The 27,996-nt window shown below is 36.8% G+C and overlaps 1 protein-coding gene across 2 annotated transcripts in view; it reads left to right on the top strand.

The window, feature by feature from the left end:
• Positions 1 to 27,996, top strand: part of LOC129238672 (small conductance calcium-activated potassium channel protein) — a 171,392-nt gene that overhangs the window by 28,810 nt on the left and 114,586 nt on the right. Inside the window, exons 2-3 of one of the 2 annotated variants that reach the window (XM_054873773.1) lie at positions 686 to 1,666; positions 4,401 to 4,502. In XM_054873773.1, coding sequence (XP_054729748.1) covers positions 686 to 1,666; positions 4,401 to 4,502 — 1,083 coding nt within the window. The remainder of the gene's footprint in view (positions 1 to 685; positions 1,667 to 4,400; positions 4,503 to 27,996) is intronic. The other variant, XM_054873774.1, reaches the window with a different exon arrangement.

Genomic DNA, 27,996 nt, shown 5'->3' with positions numbered 1-27,996 from the left:
TTCCTGATTTATGTAGAAACAAAGCAAACTTTTCTTTTTTCCTTTACGGGATAAGCGTACCCGTCAATTTGAGAGATAAGTATACCACATATGAATCTCAAACATAAAAAGCTTAGGAAAAAAGCGTGTATAAATTCTTGGGAAGAAATTATTAATTTTCCGATGCAAAACGGCTGAAATCGATGAAGCGGTTTTATTATTATTATTATTATTAACCCAGTACTTGCAGATATTTAAGAGTAAAATCACTGCGCTAATGCAGTGTTGCACTCCTTAACTGGAAACATAAAGAGCCATCTAAGAACTTTCGCGATGCGTTCGGTTTGCTGCCGGTTTTAGAACGAAGCTAGCATAGAAAGTTCGTTCGCGTGCGCTAACAATCCGAAAAGTTTGCAATTGCCTGCCGAGGGGCGACCGCTATTAGAAAAAACTTTTTCTTAATTTTTGATCTTTCACCGAGATTCGAACCGACGTTCTCTCTCTGAATTCCGAATGGTAGTCACGCACCAATCCATTCGGCCACGGCTAAATTGTGGTGGTTTAACCCTCATCACTTCCATGCCAACACTAGTTTGATGTGAATGTAGTACGTTAGGATGAATATGTGAGATTGTATGGAGATGTAGTTTACTGTTAACTTTATACATTGATAATTTAATTCTATTTTTGCACTGTTTTGTTTTAGATGTCCCTACAAAAGCTAACTGAAAGCACAAATTCAGGTTATGTCAGCTCCGAAGAAACGGATTCACTGCTTATATCCAATACGCCAAAATGTAAGTCCTCTGTATTACGTCACATAAAAATGAGCTCAGTAAATGGACCAACATCGAACATGACTTCCTCAGCATCTGGCAAACCCGCCTTGATACGCCAGGACCGCACTTCTACCTATCTAACGAGTCCGCAGCTTTCACAGCAAACTCGTATTGGATCTGAAGAAAGTGTACGCGGAGGTTGCGGAGATGATGACATCGAACAAGGCCTACGACAGGCAACCGTGCCTGATATTGAAGTGCATGAAGAGGAGCAGACAAACAAACGGTCGACTCAAAAGAAATTGGAGTCAAATCATCTAAAACAGCAGCAATTACAGTCACATTCACGATCACAATTACAACAACAACACTCTCAACCGACCATATCAATAACGAATTTGAATACGTATCAGACGCCGCAAGAGTTTGCGCATCCCCAAAGTAATCCGAATTTGGGAACATCATCATATCAGAATCTCTCCTGTAGCTTAACATCGGGCGCGCAAAATCGGTGCCGTGCTTGTCGTAACTGTAGTAGACGAGCGTCAACCACGCCCATCTCGACAACGGCCAGCATTGGCATGGACCGGTCAACATCGAAAGACAGTGTTAAAAGTGCCTTTCAACAGGGTAACCTGTGCATATCCAGCTCTGCGATGCAACAACACGCACCGCCTTCTGTTCTCGTTACTTCATCGCCTACAAATGGGTCTCGCATAATCCGGCAAAGCTCTCAGCCAGAGTCCAGTACCACTGCCATTTGTTGTGGGGCCCACAGCTCTTGTGGCCACTCGCACACAGTTCCCAATGTTTCACTTAAACTGCTGCGGGACAGTGCTACGGACGGAATTGCCGGCATCGCTGCTGATTCGTTACGCATTAATGGTGGCATGCGTCCATTCAAGCAGGTAATCAATCATTGCATTATCCGGAAATATATATGTATAAATATATGTATGTAAATAATCAATTGCCAATGCATCTATGTACCTATGTTAGGGATGTGTGCATTAGGGATATTCGTTATTGCAATTAGTAACAGGAAATGAATATATTATATAATTCCTAGGCAGATGTGCAAGTTTTGAATGGTTCATTAACATATATTTGTACATACTATACATATGTATGTATATGTAGCTACATGCCTGTCCACAACAACTCTTATCCTTGTTGTAACTAATTGTTTTCTTATCATGATTGTGGAACACAAAAGCATACTTAAATATTATTGATCGTATGTACATATGTATATTCACTTCTATATTTTGTTCTATCAACTTACACCATTACTACCTAGAGGAAATGCTTGCAATACCTTTCTAAGTTTCTAAACCTCCAAAACACTTTTCGGTTAACTTCACTACTTCACTTCTATAGCTAAAATATTGAACTTGGATGCATAAACTTATAGCTGCGCATTTATACAGCATTCAGACGCAGAAGTGTGGTTTTTAATTTGTTCGCTGCTTGTCAGCTATCTGGCTACATGCCAGTGGTAGTCCACTTGAAAGAGACGGTAATAGTCATAATGCCTCTGTTGCTGAGAGAATGGCTGGTTACGCCTTTGTCATTGCCAGAGAATATAGTATGTATAATTGGCCCTTACATCCTTTATTGAGGTGGCGTTGCAAGAGATATTTACAAGTAAATAAAAGAAAATATTTATAGTACTTTGTGCAGACCTGCAACCGTTCTGCACTTTCGTTTGTAAGATACTTACTAAAAGTTATATGAAAACCGGTACTTATATAGTTCGTTAATGGATGCAGGTATACTTAATATTATCAGTGGTTTTTGGTACTTCATAAAATCGCAAGAATATTCAAATGTGGTTGTAAAACAGCTGTGCAATTCAATGCACACTACTTCGATCTGAAAATGTGTACAGAAGTGCCTAAACGTCTGTTCGGAAGAAAGTTTGGTGCTAGTACCACTTCCACTTCCGATTTCCTATTTTTGCAGAATTGTACAAGGCACGTTCCAATGTAAATAGGGATTCTTGAGGGTGGGTATTTTTAGTGAAGCCATTTGCTTATAGTAACTTGCATTCAACAATGCTGATATTTGCACGAATAGTTACAAAAAATAGCCCCACAAAAGAGCTAATAAAATGTGTTAAATTTTTACTGGAACATTCCAATTTATGAATGTTCGTCTGTGGCAGAGTTAGCGGTTAGTATAAGTGGTTTAAAACGATATGATAAAGTTAATATTTGTTTACTCAAGAATCAAGCCTTTACATTTTCATATAAAATGGCTCACTGATGCTGATTATTGTTACTCTGCTTGGAAATTTCAAGTTAGTTCGTCTTTGAAGTTTGATTCCTCGATTCTTGCCGTGCTTTGAAATATTTTATAAAGAAGCTATTATATGTAGCATTATAATTTTTTTATTTTTTTATTTATTTATCTAGTCAAACACAACAACAATAAGCGTTGGCCACTTTTAAAACTTTCCTTAAGTATTGTCATTGCAAAGATAAGTATTTTTATTTTCATCCGAATAACTTTTATGTGAGAATTTTTTCATTTATATCTCTTATCAAGATATGTTCAAATAAAAATTCGAAAATCCTTTTCTTATATATTTCTTACAATACGAGTTTAATTCGAAAGTTTTCATATTTTTACAAACAAAACAAAAAAAAAAAAAAAAAAAACAACTAATTTCTTTAACTTTGTAAGTATCTTAAAAATGTTAACTTTTAATGCAAAATGAGGTTTCAACGAAATATAGCAAATTTAACTACCTTTAATTTAATTCAATTTAATTAATTGGAGATTTGCCAAGCATTGGATTGAATATTGCTCAGCAAGAAAAACTTATTTCTTAAAAATACTCAGAAAACTTGTGCAATTTGTATTGAAAAATTGTACGCAGTACTTTGCCGTTGAAGTTGTTTGACTCTGCCACTGACTACGAGTATTTAGTTAAAAACAGAACATGTTTACGAGGATGGCTCTATATACTCCTTTCAGCTATAAATATCAATAAGAATTATGTTATCTTATCCACCAATTCAAATTTAATTCTTTTTTATAATAGTTAGTTTTAAATCCTGGATGACGAAATACATGAAAAACTGATTCAGTTGACAGACACAAACAAAAGAAATATTGCCGTTGATGTCTTATCTGGCAACGATATTAGTGCTCTGTGATTCCAAAATATAAATTGCAATAGTTGTGTCAAAGTAACTTTATCCTCTAGCAAAAAATATAACTGCAGAGTTGCCAATATTTTTATTGAAAAAATTTCGATGCTTAAATTCTATAGGGAATTATACAAATCTTTCCATTTTCAAGTAAATTATCTAATTTTGATACATGTAATTAATATATAACACATAATTTCATAGTCACAATCGTAAGTTCTATCCTCATGGATCATTTTCAAAATAATTAACAGGCTAGAAAAGCTTTTGGCTACTACATACATATATTGTTTGATTTTAAGGTCTATTTAACTTAAAAAAATTGAATATATTTTTTAGTGATAAATTTAAAAGATAGTGTTTATTATTAAACCATCTGCATAATATGGTTTAGTGAACTCATTTCATTTATAACTTTAACTATACACCTATACCTCGTATACTCATGCATTAGATTTTAATCTTACTCAAAATTTTCCTCTAGGGTGTTCTTCTAATGCCCCGAACATTGTCCGAGAGCCGAAAATTGCGCCTCAGAAGAGCTTTTACAGAAGCAACTAATGAATCACTGCAATGCTCTAAAATGGTATTTAAACTATTTTTACAACTTCCGATAAATTTTTCACGAATTCTGATTTAGTTAGAAGAGCCCAATGTATGCCTGCTTTATCAAAATGCACCGTTAAGCTAGATTAATTATTTAATTGTTAAAATGTGTAGCTACTTGCAACAGAATAGTTGACACATAAATACATACATAGTATTCTTAGTTAAAAGAACTCCTCAAATCTCACTGTTAAGAGCACTGTATTAATAAATTGTATTCAACTGTAACTGCTTCCCCCTTGATCATATTTTAAACACTCTGTTTATTATTTTCATTTGCGCTGCCTTCACTGCTAGATTCGTTCCCTGCTTAAACTGTAACTGTACCTGTACCCGCATGTTTATAACTATACCTATTTTACTAAAAAAATGTGATATGTAACTATTTATTCACTTAATTAAAATTAGGTACCACATTAAAGCCGATATACGATGCATTTAAGCGTTACAACCAGGGCTTCAGAACGGAGCTGAGCAAAGGGGCAAGGAAGTAAAAAATACGTCTGCTTCTTAGCTCCGTAAGCGAAAAATTTCAACAAATTCTTTGAGTTTTTATATAAGACATCTTTTTCATTGCAATAACCAGTCTAAAACTATGTTGCGAAAAAAAAGTCTCTTTTACAAAGTGAGCTTGGTACAAACAAGTTTTCAGTTATCGATGCTATGATAAGGAACTCATTGATGTTGAAAATACATGGGTTAAAAAACATCGCTGTTTTGAAAACAAATTTTGCTGAATACAGAAAGACTGTGCATGTTACAGTGTAAATTTCCCTAAAATTATGTCTCACATAATATTCGAAAACGGTATTTTTATTTAAAAAAAACTTTCTTTACTTTGAAAATAAAACGAGTAAATCATTTGTTTATAAAAAAATTTTATTTCATAATATGCGATCGTAGTCAAAATGAGACAGAGTTATTTTTACAATGCTTTTCATTATGACTCAATTATTGAAGGTTTGTTCAATTGTGACATTCGAGTTTTGACACTCCCTTAAAAAAAGTTGCATTTAAAAAGAGTGAAAAAGTGGAAAAAATGAGATCTTTTTTGGTAAAATTTGTAGCAAACAAGTGTATTTTACTTAAATGGAAACAAACTTGCGACCGGTTTGAAAATAAATTTAAATCAATGTATGTATGTAAATAACTTATTTTATGGATAATATATCACATTCGATATTTATGTGTATAATTAAATATATGATACAAATAGAAGTTATTAGCGAAAATTACCAAATGTGATATTAAAACAAAAAATTGTTTAATTTAATCCAAGAACTATATTTTGTGAATTACTTTTACAAAGTTTCGCCAATATGAAGCTATTATGCTAGCTAATCAAAAAAAATTCTTTCAGAGAAGATGCATTTAATTGACTGAAAATAAATTTTCACACTATTTTCCCTCTTTCAGCTTAGTTAATATTAAATAAATAAATAAAAATCACGTCATCCTCAAACAAACCAATACAAACCACTGAGCGACTAGTTGCTGATGAGCACACCGTTTTGAAAACGAAATGTTTTTTCTACAAATATTACTTTTCCTCCACTTCTAACCAAATATCTAGAGTTCGTGTTAAGCTAACGTCTTGAACAGAAATGCAGCGGATAGCGGGTAACAGGTTGACGTGTGCCCGCATCACAAAATGCGTCAGCTGATCACAACCCGTCAATCCGTTACACACTATCCTGCTGTAATTCTGTTCCGTGCCTAAGAGAGCCAACTCTTCTTATGTAGGTATAGGCTGCAATAAAGTGTTCTGTAAATAGTTATTCAGTCGTCTTTTACGCTTCGATTTAATTTTGCGTAACATCATTCGATCATTTCCAACAACCACAGGCGATGTTGAATAAACAAAAAAAAGCCACCGGGCCCTCCGAATAGGAGCGCTAAGTGCCCACAACAGTTTCATAGATTGTTCCAATGCTTTTCTAGTCGAATTTATTTTTAACACCTTTTTGTTTTCGAGCAACTGCTTACATTTTAAAAAACTATATTCTCTGCTGGGTGCAAACAATGTCCCTACTATATACAGGTAAATGTGTATGCACATGTAAACAGAGATTCCAGGCATAATTCATCCACTAACCCAATCAGAGAATGTAATTCCATTAACATTCTCTGGCCCAATGCCTCTCTCGTTGCTTTTAGTAAAAGTGCTTTCGTTTTGAAAGCTTTTTCAGAATGAACAAGAGAATTTGTAACCGAATGTCAATATATAAGTGGGTTATTTATCGAAGCTTTTGTACTTCATTAAGGCTAACTAACTGTAGGTGTCACTACCATAAAAGTTGTAAATAGCATGGTTTCTATGTATTTACGTGCATACATTTACAGTGGCGAACATAATGCATATTTTTTGTTTTCAGATTTACATTGTTTTTCGAGTTGAAATTTACGCTTTAAGCGTACGAACTTTCAAACTTAAAAAATGTAGAAAATTTCAACAAATTTCCATCTATTTGAATGTCAATTTTTATAAAATGTTTGAGTATGCATGGGTGGGTAACATGACTCATGAAATTTAAGCGCCTAAAAATCGCGTTGATTTTTATAAATTGCCTTTGTTCTAGAAAAAACCGCAAGAGCCGTAGCAAGTAAAAATTATAAAAGAAATTTATTTTAGAAACATTGTAAAAATTAAAAAAATAGCTGCGTAAATTTGAAGTTTCTAGAAAATCCCGTTGATTTTCTTAAATGTTTCTCCAAACTTGTATGAGGAATGCACGAAATTTTTTATATACGGAGAAAATGCGAAACAGCGTCAGAGAAAAAAATGATCAAGAATCAACGAACATTTTATGCGACTTCAAAGTTTCAATTTGTTGTGCTAACATTTAATGGGCCATAAAGCTGCGTATACAATTTTTTGTTTAAATTCTGATTAGAAATTTTGATGAAAACTTGTCGAGTTTATAAAAGACGTGTATTAAGTTTGAAATTTGGTTAATATAGTATTTATAAAAATGCAAAAACATTATTTAAACTGAAAAGTAAATAAATAAATAGTAAAACTTGTCAAAATGTTGAGGTGCTATATTTATTCGCGGGCTGTATGTGCAAGTACTCGTATGTACAGCTGTTGACAGCTAATTAGAAACGACACTTATTTCAAAATAAATCTTCGATTTTCCTTTTAAACACGTATTTTCATAACTTTTTGCCAATTTTATTTAAACATATGATAAACTTAAAAACTAGTGGAAAACAATTTAATTGCAATTCTTTATTAAATATATATATATTTTTTTAAAGCATGTGAAATGCACGATTTGGATAGGGCAACTAATTAGAAACAGTAATGTATTATGAGATCAACATAAAGATTATGTTAGTATTTGGTCCCATAACCCTTTTGCTTCAACACTGCCTCACATCGATTGCGCATTGATGTAATGAGATTCTGACAGCGCGCCACAGGTATTGCTCGCCATGCCGTTTTTACTTCGGCAAAAAGGACATCCATATTTGGGATATTTTTGGCACTCACGGCTTTTTCAACGTCACCCCATAGCTGCTCTATTGGGTTTAAGTCCGGACTGGATGATGGCCATTCCAAAACATTGATGGAATTTTCGTCGAAAAACTGTTTCTTCAACTTTGCCGTGTGCTTTGGATCATTATTTTGTTGAAATTTCCATATAACAGGCAAATTTTCCTCAGCCCACGGCATTACATTTTTTAGTATATCGACGTATTTCTCCTTATTTAAAATTCCATAAATCCTATGGATTGGGACAACACCATTCCACCAGAAACATCCCCACACCATGGTTGATCCTCCACAATGCTTCACTACCCGTGAAACGTAGCGAGGATTGAATTCTTGGTTGATTGGCCGTCGAACATACCTTTTACCATCTGGGCCTATGCGATTTATCTTGGTTTCATCGCTCCAAACGATATATTTCCATTGATTTGGAGTCCATGACCAATGGGATCTCGCAAAGACTACTCGCCGTCTCCTTTGTATCTTGGTTAGAAGGGGCTTCTTGCGTGCTGCTCTGCCATGCAGTCCAGATTCGACCAGACGCCGAGCAATTGTCCTCTTGGGTATTTCGAAATTATATTGATCCTGAATTTCCCGTTGGATGTCAGTGGAAGTCTTTTTTGGGTCTCTTTTGGAGATGATTGCTATCTTGCGGCCAATTTCTGCTGAAGTTTTCCGGGGCCTTTTCTTATGTGGAACATTGTCAACAGTCTTAAAAAGTTGGATGTACTTTAAGGCGTTAAAAACCATTTTTTTTGAGCATTTGACTTGCTTAGAAATTTCACTGTACGACTTTCCAGCCTTACGAAGGTCAAAAATGGAGCTGCGCAGGGCAGGTGTACAGCTGCTGCTTTTTCCCATTACACATCTTGAAGACGAATATTTTAGTTGCTTTTACACAACCAATTTAAAATATATATAATACATACCAAAAAGTCGATTATATTACTATTAAAATAACACAACTTGCCGAATATGCTTCCATTGAACAACTGTTTCTAATTACTCGTCTCAGTTTATTTACCTTGAACTAAGTAACCCATGCACTGCGTTGGATAATATTAACGGTACTTCAATTTCACAACTACAAAACTAGGCGCATTGGGTAGTAAATAGAGTAACAAAAGCAATGCAAATGATTTTAAGAGAAAAAATAACGGTAAATTTAAACAGTTTAATATTATGCTCATCAAGCGTTTATCAAAAGGGAGCGTTTCTAATTAGCTGACAACAGCTGTATAAGAGTAGTTATGCAGATATGTTTTCATATTTACATTGTTTTTCGAGTTGAAATTTCTTAATTTTTTTGATATTTTTTTGCTGATGAGTCGTCTGTCAGTTAATGTCGCTTCACATGCGACAATTTTGCTTATTCAAAAAGCCACTGAGTTAGAAGTATGATTTTGGTAATAAATTTCTACAATTTGTAAGCGCTGCTCGTATTTAAGTCTTTTCTTGGTAGTTTGACAGAGCATACTGAACCACAATGTACTCGTATTTACTTGGACAATTGATTCAGCAGATATTGCTATCGGCATAAGGCGAAAAAATATCCGTTAAATACACATGCATATACATTTCTTAGCAGTTTGGCTGAATGCTCGTGTCTTCTTGTTTTTACTTCCAGAAAATTCGTGTTCCTTTTATTGAATGTTTACGCTGACATTGTAAATATCATTAATAAAATGGCATGTAAATTATTAAACGCTCATCGAATCAATTACGTAAACAGAAATTTAGCTTGCAATGCACGATAGGTCAGATAACTACTTTTTCTGTGAAAAATGAATAAAAGCTACAAAGCATGAATTGAGTAAAATAACATTAGTAAGAAAAAAAAACATATTCCATTAACATCTAAAGACGCGTAAGAGTAGTATTTATTCCGAAATCAGGAAAAGATGACTATTCCCTAGCAAAAAGTTTTAGACCAATCAGTTTGACATCGTTCATGTTGAAAAGTCTGGAACGAGTGGTGGAGAAACATATTCGAGTGGGGGTATTGCCGAGAAGTCCACTTAGTAGAAATCAACACGCTTACCAGAGTGGAAAATCATGTGAATCAGCCTTACACGATCTTGTTAGCAAGATTGAAGCCGGGCTGGAAGCTGACGAATACACAATGGGCGTGTTCGTGGACATTGAGGGGGCTTTTGATAATGCCATTTTCGGCTCGATATGTTCTTCTGCCGAACGACACGGAGTTAATCAAGCCATTATAAAATGGATATATTCCATGCACTCTGAGAGGCTGTTAACCGCTGGTGGGAGCAGTGACGAACAAATCACCGTCAGGGCGAAGCAAGGATGTCCCCAAGGGGGTGTTCTTTCTCCGCTGCTGTGGTGCTTCGTCGTAGACTCTCTATTAGTGGAGATGCAGGAACTCGGTTTTCACGTCCAAGCATATGCGGACGGCGTCTGTGCGCTAACATCGGATAAATCCTTAAGGAGGCTTTGCACGAAAGTGCAGAAGATTCTTGACAAAATCGATGACTGGTGCATGAGACAAGGTCTTTCCGTTAATCCGAACAAAACAACCATAGTCTTGTTTACGAGAAAACGGAAATTGGATGGACTCAGTCTTCCAACACCGATAGGTGCGACATTTGGTCTTTCCAACGAAGTTAAATATCTAGGAGTAATCTTGGATAAGAAGCTGACTTGGGAGACACACGTTTCACTGAAGGTGAATCGTGCATTGAAGATTTTTCAGCAATGCCGTAGAGCCTTTGGCAAAACCTGGGGTCTGAAACCTGCTGTGGTCCTATGGATATATACAGCACTTATCAGACCAATCATCACTTACGCTTCTGTGGTCTGGTGGCGACGGAGCATGGTTAAGTCCACAATCCGAGAACTATACAGGCTGCAAAGAAGTGTATGTTTATGCATCACGGGTGCCACGAGTACAACCTCTGGTGATGCCCTAAATGCTATGCTTGATTTGCTCCCCCTGGATCTTAAGATACAACAGGAAGCAATAAAAGCAATGTGTAGACTCCATAAGTATGCTTTCTGGCACGAAGATGGAACTTCGGGACACATAGAAATCTTTAAGTTACTATCGGAGCAGTATCCACTGTTTTTGGCACCTAAAGATGACCTGATACCCACAGTTTCATTTGGAAGGAAATTTGATGTCAGATTTCCACTGCGTGAGCAATGGAACAATCCAAAATGCTTGCAGGGAGGTTTTACGGATATTTTCTTTACCGATGGGTCCAACACTGAAATAGGGTCTGGAGCCGGATGGTACTTAAACGATAGTAATAAGTATCACTATGCTATGGGGGGAATGGCAACTGTTTTCCAAACAGAAGTTTTTGCCATCCTAAAAGTAGCCGAATGGATAATCGAGACGAGATGGAGCGGGAAACAGATTGGAGTCTTCAGTGACAGTCAGGCTGCATTGAAGGCCCTGGAGAACGCGAAGCAAACCTCAAAGATTGTTCAAGAATGTAAGAAGAAGCTTAATTCTGTCGCAAGATAAAACAGGCTTGTACTTATATGGGTTCCGGGACACTCCGGTGTTCAAGGAAACGAAATTGCCGACGAATTGGCCAACCGTGGATCAGCGGTGCCCCCACAAGGGCCAGAGCCAATAATCGGAATTAGTCCCGCAGGAATCAAGAAATGGATCAGCGATTGTGTAGGCAATCTACATAAAGAGCGATGGTCCGGTCTGGAACGCTGCAGAACTGCAAAGTGCTTTGTGACAAGTCCGAACAGAAAACTGTCAAACTTTCTACTAAAACTTTGAAGGAGAGATATTCGGTTGATGGTCGGCATCATTACAGGACACAACCCATGGGGTCAGCATATGACCACCATTGGAATCATCGAGAACCCGGTATGCCTGTCATGCTTGGAGGAGGCGGATAGCACTGAGCACTTTCTCTGTGAGTGTCCTGCCTTTGCTAGAGCAAGGCTACGAGTATTGGGTTCCGATGTCATGAGAATGAGTAATATTCGTTCTCTAAAACTGGAGGATATTTACAGATTTGCTAAAGAATCTGGAAAATTCTCACAGGACTAACTATCTCTATCTCTGTCTCTATTCTTTCCTATCTCTTTCTCTGATACTTTTTTCCTTCCCTTCTTGACTATCTACCCCCTTTCCAGAGCTTTAAATACAATGGGCTCTTTAGCCTGAGTGTTTTAGGAGCCACCAAATCTCTTGGTGCTCCTTGGCTCGACCTTTTCAAATTCAATTCAAAAAAACATCTAAAGCAAAATGTTTACGCTCTCACGACCAGTAACGTAAAAATAATACTTACATATTATGAGATTGCAACCTTGTTGACATTTTTGTTCTTTGCGGTTTCTCAGTCAAATTTCAAACAGATAAATTGTTATTAAAAATAAATTGAAGTCAAAATATGTAATATATATTATTAAACAAAATTTCCTCAATTTTTCAAAATTTGAAAAACGAATTGATACGGCGGCCGCCGTAGCCGAATGGGTTGGTGCGTGACTAACATTCGGAATTCAGAGAGAACGTAGGTTCGAATCTCGGTGAAACACTAAAATGAAGAAATAGCGTTTGCCCCTCGACAGGCAATGGCAAATCTCCGAGTGTATTTCTGCCATGAAAAAATATCTGCCGCTCGGAGTCGGCTTGAAACTGTAGGCCCCTCCAATTGTGCCAACTATATGTCAGAATTTCTATTCAATCAACCCTTTTTTAAAGTTATGTGTATTAAAAATTTATTCTCATAGAAATTTTTCAGGTATAGTGACACATATATTAAGTTTTTTTAGTTAAAAATATGCGTATATATAGACAAACATATGCTTATTTGTGTATTTTCCATTTTATTCTTTTGGGTTATTATCTAAATAATTTGAGAAATGTGCCCTTAAAATTGAGCAAGTATTACTGGACTTGCAAGCCTAAACGTGGCAAATGATTAGTACTTCATAGAAATATACCCGCTAAAAGGTGTTGTGGTCCAAATGTTCTGGAAAATCGTGTATGGTTTCATAATCACAATATAAATCTCGCAACTAAACGCCAGTCTTCAATACCTATTTTTTGTATTTTTCTTTCATTTATTATAAAGGTATTGTCTAACAAAAATGGTATAAGCCCAAATATTAAATTTTATACAAAAATTAGAAAAATCCGGTCATTACTATGTGGAAAAAATGCGCAACATCGCCGAGGAAAAAAAATTATTAATATAAAAAATCAACGGGATTTTTAGCAGTTTCAAATTCACTCTCTATTATAATAAAATTTAATAATATATAAAACTGCGTACTGAAAACATTATTAGAAATTCTAATTAAAAACCATGGAATTGTAATGGAAAATTTGTGGAGTGTTTCTCATCGTAACATAGTAAAACACAGTCGCTTTCTCTGTGCATATGAAACAAAATTTTTTTTTTTTTTGAAGTGAACACAAAAAAAACGCCTTTTTACGGGTTTTCTCAAAAAATTAAATTATGATCTTATAGGAAATTTATTCCACTTTCCAAAATCATTGTTTGATTTATTGTGGGTTTATTAGTTGTTGAGATATCAATGATCAAAGATAAAATGGTCCTTTTTCGTAAAATGCGGATATCTCAGAGAGAAATGATCGTAGCGAGAATTCAAAAAAAAAAAGCCAATTGAAGCTAAATAATCAAGCTAGTTGATTGTATGGATAGTTTTCGTCGGACAAATTTGTCCAAGCCCGTGCAATCAAAAAAAAAAAAAGGAAAAAATTTCGAAAATGTTTGTGTCGCCCTTTAACTGACTATTACAAAACAACCGTTAAATAAAAAAAATGTTGCTTAAAGATCTTAAAAATAGAAGTTTAAAGCTTCTAAATGATTTTTGTCGGAACTCCGTGCGCCCATTTTTCACCGAGATACAGCTTTTCAAAAATCACTAAGAAATTTAGGAAATTTTACTGCTCCCTTAATTTTTGTGTGAAGTGTATTTGAAATAAAAAAGTATTTAATAAACATGAATATGGATTTGAATATTGAATATTGTGATGCGGCTCTCGTACACCTTCCGTACACGTCCGTACGCTTTCGCGGTATCTTTCAACTAATTCTTCTGTGTCGTTGACACTATGTCAGTAGTGTGTGAACATTGCTTGGCATTGAAATTCAAAGACGAATCGAAAGGGATGTGTTGCTTACAAGGAAAAGTCAACTTAGAAGAAATTCTCCCTCCACCTGAACCCCTTCACTCTCTTCTTACGGTGATCATCAGAAATCCAAACAAATCATGCCATTATAATAACACAAATGACTTCTTTTAAGAGTAAGCAAGACGTTGAGCGTGGGTTCATGCCTACATTTAAAATTTAATGGCAAGTGTACCACTTAGCGGGAGCTTGCTAAAACATCGACCCGATGATCACAAATTTCTGCACATATATTTTATTGCAGATCCAGATACACAAGCATCTACGCACAGCCAATTGGCAGAGATTTGATTAGATCTCTCCAAGATATGTTACATTCTCATAATTGCTACATACAGTCTTTCAAAACGGCGATTGACAGTGTTATAGCCGATACTCCTGACTTTAATGTCGTAATCCATTCAAATAAAGATCCTGTTGGAGAACACAGAGGACGATACAATGCGCCTTCCACGAGTGAAGTAGCAGTGGTGATATCTGGATAGCAATTTGACAAAACAGATATTGTATTGATTAGTGGTGACGATAATTTGAAAAAAATTTCAGAGTTACACAGATCTTATGACAGCTTACAATATCCTTTGATGCTATGTCGTGGCAAAAATGGTTATGCAATTAATATTTCTCAAGTTGACCCAATCGGTGGTACACCTCTGCGTAAAACAGTGTGATGTATAATGACAAGACGTAACAATTTCAGCACTTTGCTTAGATATGGACTGTTAACAAACCAATACTTGGTAGATCAATATGCGAAAATTGAATCCGAGAGATTGACCTACATCCGTAATAATCAAACTAAATTGAGAGCCGAAAATTACGTTTAACTTCAGGATGCTTTACAGGCAAATGAACACTGCAAAGGCATTGGGCAGTTGGTTATACTACCTTCATCATTCACAGGTGGACCTCGATAATTACACGAAAAATCGCAAGACGCCATGGCTTACATACGTCAGAAGTTACGGCAAACCTGATTTATTTATAACTACAATATGTAACCCAAATCGGTCGGAAATCAAAGAAAATATTAACACCAATTTAACTCCACAAGACAGATACGATATAGTTAACAGAGTATTTCATTTAAAAGTACAGAAACTCTTGCACCTCTCATATATTCGGTCCGCCGCGCTGTCATATGTACACAATAGAATGGCAGAAACGTGGCTTACCACATGTACACCTGCTGGTGAACAAAATTAGACCAAACCAAATTGACAGGGCTATTTCAGCTGAATTACCGGATAAAGATGAAGATCCTATCCTGTACGAAATCGTAAAGAAACATATGGTACACGGCGCTTGCGGGATTTTAAACCCAAATTCTCCATGTATGCGATAAGCAAAAAATTTCCGAAGCCGTTCCAAACTCAAACAAGTACTATCGATGACGGATATCCCAAATATCGTCGACGATCGCCAGAATGTTACCGCCCGAAACCATGATATTGATAACCGATGAATTGTTCCCTATAATCCGCTCCTTTGAACATTTTTGATACCCACATCAACGTAGAGTTGTGCAATTCAATAAAGTCAATCCAATATGTTACTAAGTATCTACATTAATAAAGGCAGTGATCAAGCCACTTTCAGCATACAATCGCCAAATGAAGTGGAAATATATCAGTCTGTACGTTACATCTGCAGCTCTGAAGCTATATGGAGGATTCTATCATTTGAAGTGCACGACCGGGCTTCCACAATTGTCCACCTTGCAGTTAATTTAGAAAATGGACATACTCTTTGTCACTTGTCACTTTGTCATTTCACTGAGAACAATATACAAGAAGTTGTTAATAATCCTCGGGATACAACATTGACAGCATTCTTCAAGTTATGTGCTCAAGATGATTTCGCGAAAACACTGACATATGGCATAGTTCCAAGTTCCTATACATGGAACCAGTCTAAAACTTTTCAACGGCTAAAACAAGGTAATGCGGTTGATGGTTTCCCCGGAGTGAAAAAACCAATGCTCTTAGCAGAGCCTACGTGATTCATCCCAACAACAGCGATTGCTCGTTACTTCATATTGTAAATGGCCCGACATCCTTTGCACACCTAAGAACTGTACAACGTGTTGTTTACAATACTTATCAAGCAGCACGGAAAGCTATGGGGCTCTTGGAAGGCGATTCTCACTGGGAAATCACATTATTAGAAGCAGCTGTTTGTAGTTCAGCTACTTCAGTAAGATAATTATTTGCCGTCATAGTAGTGTTTTGTCAAGTAACTGATTCTGTTAATATATGGAATAAATTTCAATAAACTATGGCCTGTGATATTCTGATTCAACGACGGCGAGAGTTAAACTCAAATGATGTACAATATGATTAAAACATATTTGACGAAGAAATATCATATTTGAATTGAACAAAGCAGTGCCATTACTTTCGGGTAATTCGATCAAGGATTTTGGGCTGCCGATGCCAGCTAATACTACTAACTCAAATTTATCTAACAGTGCCGAATACACAAGAGAAACTTCATACGATCAAACGAGACTTTTACAAAGTATAGCTCAAGATGAGCCACGATTAAACATCGATCAGAAAAAAGTATTCACTGCATTACTATCAACAAAGGATAACAATGAAGGGAAATTGTTTTTCCTTGATACCCTAGGAGGTACAGAAAAAACATTTTTAATCAATCTGCTTTTTAAAAAAGTGAGATCAACCGGAAAAATTGCGTTAGCTGTTGCGTCATCTGGCATTGCCGCTACCCTTTTGGAAGGAGGCCGAACCGCACACTCTACATTCAAGCTCCCGCTGAAAATCGCCGCCGATGTTAACAACAGCGTCTGTAGTGTTTCTAAACAGAGCAATACAGGAAAATTGATGCGTGACTGCTCATTGATAGTCTGGGACGAAGCTGCCATGTCAAACAAGCCTTCTGTGGAAGCACTGGATAAGGCGATGCGCGATTTGCGCAACAAAACCTATGGGTGGATGTACAATCCTGTTCTCAGGAGATTTCCGTCAAATCTTACCAGTTGTGACTCGAGGAACACGTGCTGACGAAATAAATGCTTCCCTAAAAAGATCCAACCTTTAGCAACATGTCAATAAATTATGGCTTAAAACTAATATGAGGGTTTCGTCATCTTCACGTGAGAACAGACTATTTCCAGAGATGCTGCTGGATTGGCAATGGAGAGTTAACACAAAGTGTGGGAAGGATTAACCTAGAAAGCCTTTGTGTTTTGATAGACAACTTCCCAGAGTTTGTCAACAATGTCTATCCTGCCATTGATAACAAAGTTATAAGATCTTGGTTTAAAGAAAGAGCGATTCTGTCAACAACTAACGAACAAGTACACAAGGTAAATAACTTAATTCTTTCCAAGATTGATGCGCCGACGAAAAGATACTACTCGGTCGATGTTGTTCTCGGTTAATAAGAAGCTGTTCATTTTCCTACAGATTTTCTAGACTCTTTGAACCCGTCTGGACTCCCTCCTCACAAAATGGTGTCGAAAGTAGGTTGTCCTGTTATTTTACTAAGAAACCTGAATCCAGCTAAACTTTGGCATGGCAAACAATGGCACGCGTTTGCTGGTAAAATCACTGAAAACTTTTATAATAGAGTGCACAATACTCACAGGATGTGGTACAGGAGAAAATGTATTGATTCCCCGCATCCCTCTGATACCATCGGATTTACTCTTCCAATTCAAACGTTTCAAGTTTCTTCAAGCTATCTTTTGCAATGACCATTAATAAATCGCAGGGTCAAACCTTCAACGTTGCAGACTTAGATTTGAGCGTTGACTGTTTTTCACATGGACAACTGTATGCCGCTCTTTCAAGAGTAACCTCTAGAGAAAACATGTTTGTATTGCCTAATGACAAGAAAGCTGTGAACGTTGCATATAAAGACATTCTGTAGTATATTAATTATTGCAAAAATAAAATAAATATGTAAAAATGTAAAAAGTAAATATAATATGTAAAAATGTAGAATATGAATTTAGATATTCCAAAAATAGCAGGAAATCTTCATGGTATAGGGAAAGGGGGATTGTTTTAATCCAAATTTAACGCGTGCGGTCCACGGGCAGTAATGAATAAATTAAAACTACTGGATCGATTTTAATCATTTTTTCAGTGAGTGCCATAGGTTATATATTTTATACCCGTGCGAAGTCGGGGCGGGTCGCTGGTTTATGTATAAAGTTTGAAACTTCAAAAAAGAAAAATAGTTAAAAATGGTCAAAATGTTCGCGGGCTGTATATGAAATATAGAAGAACTAATATTTTAAGTGTGGTCGCTAACTGGCGATTTATTTTCGTGTCCATTGTTGTTTTTTTTTTTTTTTTTTTTTTTGTTTTTTATGAGGAGGAAGCATCGAAAGCCTTACCCCGTCAGTGTGGGACTTTAACCGGAACTAAACCTCCTACCGTCAAAGTACCGATCCCTCCGGTACAATCGTCAAGTATTTCGTCGGGAGGCGGTTTGAGCGTTACACTCAACGTCAGTTACTGTTCTGATGCAAAATGTCACAAGCTGCATCTGCCTATTACCACCTCTGTTAAGTCATATCTGAAGAGACCCCTGTCGGATCTGTATGCCCCCTCCCCCCATGTCCCGGTTCGTTACCATAGAAAAGTTAGTTCACCTGCGTTTTCATCTCTGGATAGGTTTGCTGCTTCACGTTCTTATTTGGCGTTCGCGCATCCTCTTTGCCTGCTCGCTATGTCGGAGTTGCTGTATTATTTCAGCAGCCATGTGCTGGGCTTTGCTCCAATTGTCCTGGCTCTTCAGCATCAGTGGCACGAAGTTCTCGGGCGTGATGCTGCTGCCGAGGCTGTCTTCCAGTTTATACTTTGCTCTTTTGAAGCGGGGACACGTCAGAAGCAAATGTTCTGCGCCCTCCTCAACTGCTGGTGTGCACTGCTCGCAGTATGGACTTTCTTCGTGTCCAAAGCGGTGAAGGTACGCTTTAAAGCAGCCATGACCACTTAGGATTTGGCAGAGATAGAAGTCTACTTCTCCGTGCTTTCTTTGAAGCCAAGCTTCAACGTTGGGGATGAGACGGTGGGTCCACCTACCTTTATTTCCACTGTCCCATCGCGTCTGCCACTAGTCCATGCAGCGGTGGTTTATTGATTTCCTCAGTGCCAGCCGGTCGCATTGGGCTTGGTTGTTTCTCATACGTCTCATTTCGCACATCGCATCTGCTGCGCTATCAGGTCAAGTGGGCATAGACCAGCTATGATGAGCGCCGCATCTTCTGAGACTGTCCTGAAGGCAGAGCAGACTCTAAGAGCACACAAGCGGTACGTGGAGTTACTGCTTCGTACGTATGAAGCGTGTTGGAATGCATCGCGCCAAACTGTCGCGCCATATAAGAGGATAGACCTCACTACTCCAGCCAGGACCTGTCTTGCCTGCTGTCTTGGTCCTCCAATATTCGCCATTATTCTAGCCAGGGCTGCTGTCGCGGTCGCAGCTTTGTTGCTAGCGTACTCCAAGTGGTCTCGAAAGCTAATTCGATGGTCTACCAAGATGCCTAAGTATTTTACGTATGGCTTTGACTCGATAATGCTGCCCCCAACTCTAATCTTAACCCTTTCAACTCTCTTTCGGCTGCTGATAAGTATGGCCTCTATTTTCTGAGCCGTGCCTATAGCTTGTTGCGCGATATTTAAAATTTCCGTGAGCGTTTTCGCGGTTACAACGATTGATATATCGTCCGCGAAGCTAACGAATGATGCTCTCTTGCGTACCTTTAGCCGCAAAATGCCGTCGTACATAATGTTCCCCAGGAGAGGCCCTAGTACGTGGCACGCCAGCTGTGACCTTGTAGTCAACGATTCCGGCGTCGCTGTCGTAACGTAACACTGTATCAGACAGATAGCTGGATATGATATGCTGTAGATAGGTAGGCACTTGCATCACGCGGAGGGCGTGTATCTGGCACTGTTGAACGCACTTTTGATATCTAATGTTACTACCAGGCAATATTCTTTTGCGCCACCTAACCGTCGCTTGCCTTCAATTGCCTATTCCGCAATTACTTTTACGGCCTCTATCGCGTCTTTGGTAGCTCGCTTCCTCCTAAAGCCAAACTGGTTGCTTGACAGCTATCCATCTACATATGTTTCCAGCCGGTTTTTAATCACAAGCTCAAACAACTTACCAATGGAGTCCAGCATGCACAGTGGACTGTATTTATTGGGAGAGCAAGCACTTGGTTTTTTTTGGTACAAGCAACAGTTTTTGCAGGTTCTAGATGGAAAGACGCCTTCTTGCAGGTACATATTAAAAACTCTCGCAAACAGGTACGGGTTTTGCGACACTCCTTTTTTCAACGCAATGTTTGGGATTCCATCTGGCCCTGGCGCTTTCCGAGGCGATAATTTGCTGCTTAGTTTGAGCACTTCGTCTGCATTGGTGGCTGGTTCGCTACTTAGCGTTCTAACGAAGTCAGGCTGCGAAGGGAAGAGTTCTCGTACAATCTGGTCCAAGAGAGTTGGGCATGTTGATTGTACCGTCTGCTTCATCTTGTTTCGCACTATTTTATAGGCCGAGCCCATGGGTTATTATTGACGTCGTCACATAGCTCTTTGAACATATTGCGATTGCCATCGCGAATGGCCAGTTTAAACACTTTACGCTTGGTTTTGTAGTTAATCCTAAGTTCGTGTCTATTTGGTTAATACTCAGAATGTATACCTACATTACACGTTTAAATTAAACTTATTTTTATTATTTACTATTTGTCAAGTAGTCGGAAAGAATTCTGTAGACTGAAGTCAAATAAATATCTTATATAAAACTGAGCCCGCTAGATGGCCTGTAGAGATTGCGCTGTGGTGGAAATATTCCATATAATTTAAATTTATAAGTATTGCACAATTCGAATAAAGTTTAGAATTCATCGTTGAAGGAAAAAATGATGAACATTTTCCGCGAAATGCCTTTAGTGAGTCATATATCATGAAACATGCTTTCCATCTTGTCACACCATACGATGATTTAAATGTGACATTTCGATTCTTTGACAGATTTGTGCTTGGCGAAGCTGATTGTGTGTTAAAGCTTTCAAAATTTTGAGCAAAACAGAAAAAGTTCGAAACATTCTCCAGTACCAGTGTGATTAAATGAAAAGTAGGTGAACAATAATTTTTTGATGATGAGAAAACTGTTTGGAACTATCCGCATAAATAAAGCGAACATTTTCACTTCACGTAATATTTTGCATAAGAAAATGCGTGTCTCTTGTGTTGAAGTATTCCCAATGAAATATTGAAGCAACACGACATTTTTTCACTTTTGCTCAATAACATCTGCTTTTTGAACTAATGTCCAATATTATTATGAATAAAATGTCTTACCACCCTCTTCAGGAGATACCACTGAATTGTTAATGAATTTAGTTATTATATAATATATAAGTACATGTAGTTATTTACCCTGAAGCAATAGAATAAAAAATTGAGCAAGACTTATATATTATTTCATGATGACATCTAGGCAATATTAACAAGATTATTTGTCAAGCATTACCTATAGAGACAGTTTATTTTTAGAGGTAAATTTCTTCTATATTGACAAAGTGACTAACACAGTACGATGCAACTTAGTTGCTTTCGTTTCGGTTGAAGGTAAATGCACATTTATTCCGGTACGTGCTAGTTTATATATACATATATATAATTGGCGCTTACACCCTTTTTGGGTGTTTGGCCGAGCTCCTTCTCCTATTTGTGGTGTGCTTCTTGATGTTGTTCCACAAATGGAGGGACCTACAGTTTCAAGCCTACTCCGAATGACAGATATTTTTTATGAGGACCTTTTTTATGGCAGAAATACACTCGGAGGTTTGCCATTGCCTGCCGAGGGGCGACCTCTATTCTCTATTCTTAAATTTAGTGTTTCACCGAGATTCGAACCTACGTTCTCTCTGAATTCCCATTGGTAGTCACGCACCAACTCATTCCGCTACGGCGGCCGGGGAACAACACGTGCACCAAATTTTTATAAAATAAGTTTTTATAAAATATACTGATTCACCCATTTTCAATACCAAACTACCTTAAGCAAAGCGTAATTTGTGTATTATGCTTCATTGAAATTAGTTTTTTTTTCTGAGTTACCATGCATACGGACTGACAGACGGACATTACTAAACTAACTCCCTATATCATTCTGAGCATTATATAAAAGGGTGTATATCTATCTCGACTTCCTTATACTATTGAACGAACTTATAATAACCCTTGGGGATAAAAAAACAAAAAGGTTAAGAATGTCAAGCGGGATTTCATAACAACATTACTGCCCAAAACAATACCTCCAAATTAGTTTCCTCAATATTAATATCCACAACTTACCATAAATGCCAGCATTGCTCTTTTCTGGTCCGCAATAAAACACTTGTGCGAAGCAGGATTCATAATACAGTGCACTCGCGATAACTCGAACTAATTAAAACAGGCGCTGTTCGATTTATCGAATTTGTTCGACTTATCAATTGAGTGTGCTATGTTAAAAAAACAGTCATCGATATCGATTTTTTTCAATTAAATTTATTTATTTATTTACATATGGATATGAACATGAATATGTTTAAAATAATTAATTCGTTTCAATATTTTTCATCAAATATTTGGCAGTCTTTGTGTCAGTTACACAAAAAAAGTCAGCTTTAACAGAAAAGTTAGGCCGAAAAGAAAGTTGTAATGTGTGTTTGTCTTTTCTTGCCTGCAGCAATGTTGAAGAGTGTTAACCTTTGCGGGGCTTACTTGTTCAGTTGTGGCCCACTGAATTACCTTATTGATAGAGCTAACTGCCTCCTCAGATGATATCCGCTCACATGTCTCAGTTGTGTTGTTAAACTCAGACTCAGAATCACTAGTTTCAATTATTACTTCTGTGTCGGTAAATTCGGCACCATCATTCCATTTGTTAACATCATAAAGCGTAAATTCGACCTGTAAATTATGTTTTTCATGTTATGTTCTTTCAAGATGAGTCCACTTATTGGGTAATTCTTTTTTCTTTGGGACAGAAACCATTTGTATAAAGCGGCTTTCATTTTAGGAAACTCAGAAGCTTTTAAAGCTCTCCTCTTCCCAGGACCCAAAAACGTGTTGTTTACTGCTTTTAAAATTGCCTTGTCTTTCTTTTTTATAAGACTTATGGTGGACTTGGCTACCCCATATTCCTTCGCTAGAGAAGTAACACTACATCCACGTTTAATTTTGTTAAGGACTTCAGCCCTCTCTTTTAATGTTAAACACTTCAACCTTTTACGATCCATTACTCACATGCACTGATACACTACGAATGACAAATTTAAAGCAATTTGGTCAATGCAAGATGTTGTTCCCAGAAAACTAACGGGATATTAACGTCGAAATATTCATATGTACAATACACTAGTATACATACATATACTATTACATATGTATGTATGTACAAAATGTACATGTTTGAAAAGAAAGTGTGTACAAATAAATTTGTTTTTTTGTTCGAGTTATAGCGCTTTAATATTGTTCGAGTTACAAACTAGTCAATAGGGAAAAAAATGTGTTCGAGTTAGCACGTCGTTCGACTTAGCGGCTATTCGAGTTACCGCGAGTGCACTGTATATGTATACAGCAATAAACAAAATACCGCATTAGACTGGATGCCGAACATGGCATCCGACTTCTAGTTTAATCTAACAAGTCCCACATCGAATAACACCCATTAGATGCAAATTGATTTACCAAAAATTTATTATTAATAAAAAGTATTTCGCTCTCAAAAAGAGCTCGGTCACTAAAACTGTCCGAGAACTGTTACTCTACTCATTTTACGCCCACAAGTGCATGTGCGTAGGTGTGTACTTTCTCGTGAATCATAGTGATAAAAAATAATACATACATATGTATAATATCAAAGAATCGTGCATAACATAACGGTAGTTTTCACTCCTCGGTTCGGTTTGTGGGGCACGTTGTTTTATAGCGAAAATTACCTGCTGCTATTTATAAACATAGAACGGCCACTTGACGTAATGAGTGTCCAGGTGTGCTACTAATGTTAGCATTCACGAGTTGTGGCCATGGGTAGCTCTTCATAAATATTTTATTTCGTCCACTGGTCTGGTAGACGCATCTAATGACGCGGTCAATAAACAAACAACTTGTATACAAATGATCAAGAGTTAAACATTACGCCCTCTTTACCAGCTTTTACAATATTTACCAACATGGTTTGAGACTTCTCTGTAAATGGCGAGTTTGGCTTGACATTAGCATTCTAAGTATAATACCCTTCATATTCGGTTTTTCCAGATCCAATTGCAATTTCATTTAGAATGCATTTAAAAGCTCCTCACACCACACGTTTTACAAAGAAAGAGGAAAATCGATTTTTGGTTGCAGACATGTGCAAAATGTACATAAAAATTTGAAATACTATATTATTTAAACAAGCTCAAGAATTCTCATAAATATATGTGCATATGTATGTATGTATATACATATATTTATTTTGTTACTTACATTTGTAATACAAAATTTCTATTTCCCTGTGCATATTCCTATGATTAGCGTTCAAAAGTATTTCAGTTTAAATTACGAATTGTATTAGAAAAACTGAGTATGCTTGCCCATGTGTCGGACGGTGTTATTTGTTTAATTTGTTTGTAAAAATCGCAAATTGTCAATTTTTTCCAATTTTCTAAATATCCCATACATTCACGATCTTTCTAACAAATATCTACATTTTTTTCCGAAAGTATTCTTTGTGACATCAATAAATAATTCTTACATACATACATACATAAATAAATTAGTAAATCTTCCTACACCCTCCTTAATCGAAATGTTCATACCGACTAAAACCTACAAAATAAAATTAATGTCTCGGTTTAATCATTAGCAGCACCGCATTAGAAAATAGTGGAACACCTGTCTCAGAGTCCCACAGAAGTTTAACTTACACACGAACCATTGGTAGTTTGGTAATAGGAACATACCAGAACTTTTCTAGCCGTTCCTTTTAGGTATTATAATCACAGGTGTTAGTGCGAAACTGCAGGCGTTGATAGAAAGGGTGATCAATTTAGAGGTATCGGATATTAAATTGAAATAAAACAACGAGAATTTAAATTGATTGGGCAATCTTTATTATTTTTGTGTAGAACCATTCATGAATTTCATTTTTAAGGATAATTGCTCGCCGAAACGACGACTCAGCAAATCCATTGCTTCACGAGCTGTATGGCAAGCAGCGACGTCTTGTTAGAATCAATTGTTGGAGAAATCACGGGCTTCAATTTTCGGCATTAAAAAGTCGTTTATCATGGCGCGATAGCATTCGCAATTGACTGTTATATTTGGGCCAGCCTCGTTTTTGAAGAAATATTGGCCGATGATTCCTCCAGCTCATAGGCCGCACCAAACGGTTGTTTTCAATAGATGTAAAGGCTGTTCTTGAATGGTTTCGGGTTGCTCTTCAGCCAAATAAGGCCTTTTTGTTTGTTAACGTATCCACCATAAGTTGGCCTGAGCGCACGATAAACATTTTTCACAGAACATCGATTTCCGTAATACAGTTTGACGATTTATAAACGTTCTTCAGGCGTAAGTTTTTCCATGATAAAATGTCAATGAATACTGAAAAAAATTATGTATTTAGCTTGGGATTAGTCACGCATGATCTGTCAAAATACCCCTATTGGAAAAAGTACCTCCAATCTGATCACCCTCTATAATACATATAATATATGTAAACACAATATTCGAATGTTGCCAGTTTATTCATTGAAACGTATGTGCAAACAATGAGTATTTGAGTATGTATATATGTATGTAAGTATGTAATTATGAGTTTTCATATGTATACATTAAACTTTCATTTGTTTTAATAAACAATTCAATATCACTAGGAAGCACCATATTTCAAGCGGAATTGCCGGATTTCCTTTATGAGGTATGAACACAAAACAAGTACAAAATAAATTTAAAAATTTGCTTAAAATTTTTTTAAATATATTTTAATATTTGAAAATTCCATAATCCATCTATGCCATAATGAAACTGTAGAAAAATCGTGTCTGCACATCGAAAATTTCTTTAAAGGAATGACCGAAGGTGATGCGAGACATGCAATAGAATATATTTGGACCACTTTTAGAATATTTGCCTGTTTGTGTGTTTGTATGTTCATTTGAACTCACTAATCTCCGAAACGACTGAATTTATTTTTATGGGGCTTTAACCGGTGACTTAACATGGACATAAGACAGGGTATATTGTATCAAATTCGGCTCGTGGAGAAAAAAGATATGCCAATCCCAAATTTAGTTTAGAGAAATTTTACTTTGCAACATAGAATTTAATTTTTCCAATGGCTTCAACGTACTAGGTATATTCCAGTGTTTATTTATTTATTTTTATTTTTTGTGAAAATTCCAACTGAAAGCAAGATTAATGTCGTTCGTACATACCGGGAAACGGTCTTGGACATATGTACATACATACATATACTTAATTTGGCCCAGAGTATGCAGAAGTATGATTCACTGTTTAGCTCAGCCCGTTTCATTATACTATATTACATTCTGAAGTAAACAGCTGATGACAGGCATTGGTATTGTTGGCATTATACGAAATTATAATTGTTTTCCAAAATATACACTTGTACCAAAAATAATAGGAGTGTCGACACATGAATGCATAACTTTTTTGTAGCACATGTAAGTGACACCCCACAGTAGCTGTACATACACCAAACGGAACGCTAATAATAAAATACTAGCTAACCCGGCGAACTTTGTTCAGCCCTAGAGGCATTAAAAAATCAGATTTTTGATTTTATTAAGTTAATTTTTTTATTAATCAAGAATTTCAATGAAGCTTTAATAGATTGCACTCTTGAGTTAAGCACCTTGTGGTGCACGACATTTTTTGTTTTATTATCAGGTGCAAGAACAAACAACACAGATGGTTTTCCGACCCGTGAACACAAACTTTCAAGGATTGGCCTTGTGATTTGTTAATGGCAGCAGCAGCTGATCTTGGAAGTACTGGCAGTGTTTGGCGGAAGTCGTCAGACAGTAAAATCATTGCGCCTCCAAAAAATGGCAATTTCACTCTTCCACTAAGGCCGCACAATCCGGGCGTTTCTCCGGAAAACTTCAATGCGCCACAATACTTGCAAACAACGTTCATTGGCCCAATGTAAACGCTAGGATGCAAGCAGTAATCAGTGTTGCAATCATATCGAAACGCTGCTCGATTCAAATCAGCACTAATTCTCTTCTTGTGCGTTGAAAATAATCTACTTGTTGATCTCTGTTATACTCTCGACGATTTCGCATTGCCAACCGGGCTGCCTCGCTTTGTTCTTGTGATTGAGAAGAACGAAGTCGAGCCATACTAACGCGGCGCTCTTCACGGGCAATTCTTTGTGCTTCTTCAGTCGTTTCATTCGCAATGTTTCGTATCCTTCTTGCATTACGGCTTTGTCGGGAAAGATTCGATCCTCTTGGTTGCGGCATTGATAATGATGATTTAAAGAGAATACCAATTACTGTGATTATATATTTCTGGCAAAATTTATATTATCAAATTTTCTACTTAACCATAGATAAAATTACGTTTAGCTGTCATTTACGTTTTGTTATTCTATATCAGATGCGTTTTTGTTTGGGATAAAAAGTATTCTATGCCCGTCTCCTGGTTCTAAGCTACCTCTCCACCAATTTTCAGCCAAATCGGTTCAGCTGTTCGCGAGTAATAAATAGTGTAACTAATAGATGAAAAATATATAGATGAAGCAAAATTTTGTTGCTACTGAAACACTTCTATTTGCTTT

This window comes from Anastrepha obliqua, chromosome 2 (genome assembly GCF_027943255.1).
Source record: "Anastrepha obliqua isolate idAnaObli1 chromosome 2, idAnaObli1_1.0, whole genome shotgun sequence".
In the NCBI taxonomy this organism is placed as follows: domain Eukaryota; kingdom Metazoa; phylum Arthropoda; class Insecta; order Diptera; family Tephritidae; genus Anastrepha; species Anastrepha obliqua.
Note: the sequence above shows the minus strand (reverse complement) of the source record. Positions and strands in the feature narration are given on the sequence as shown.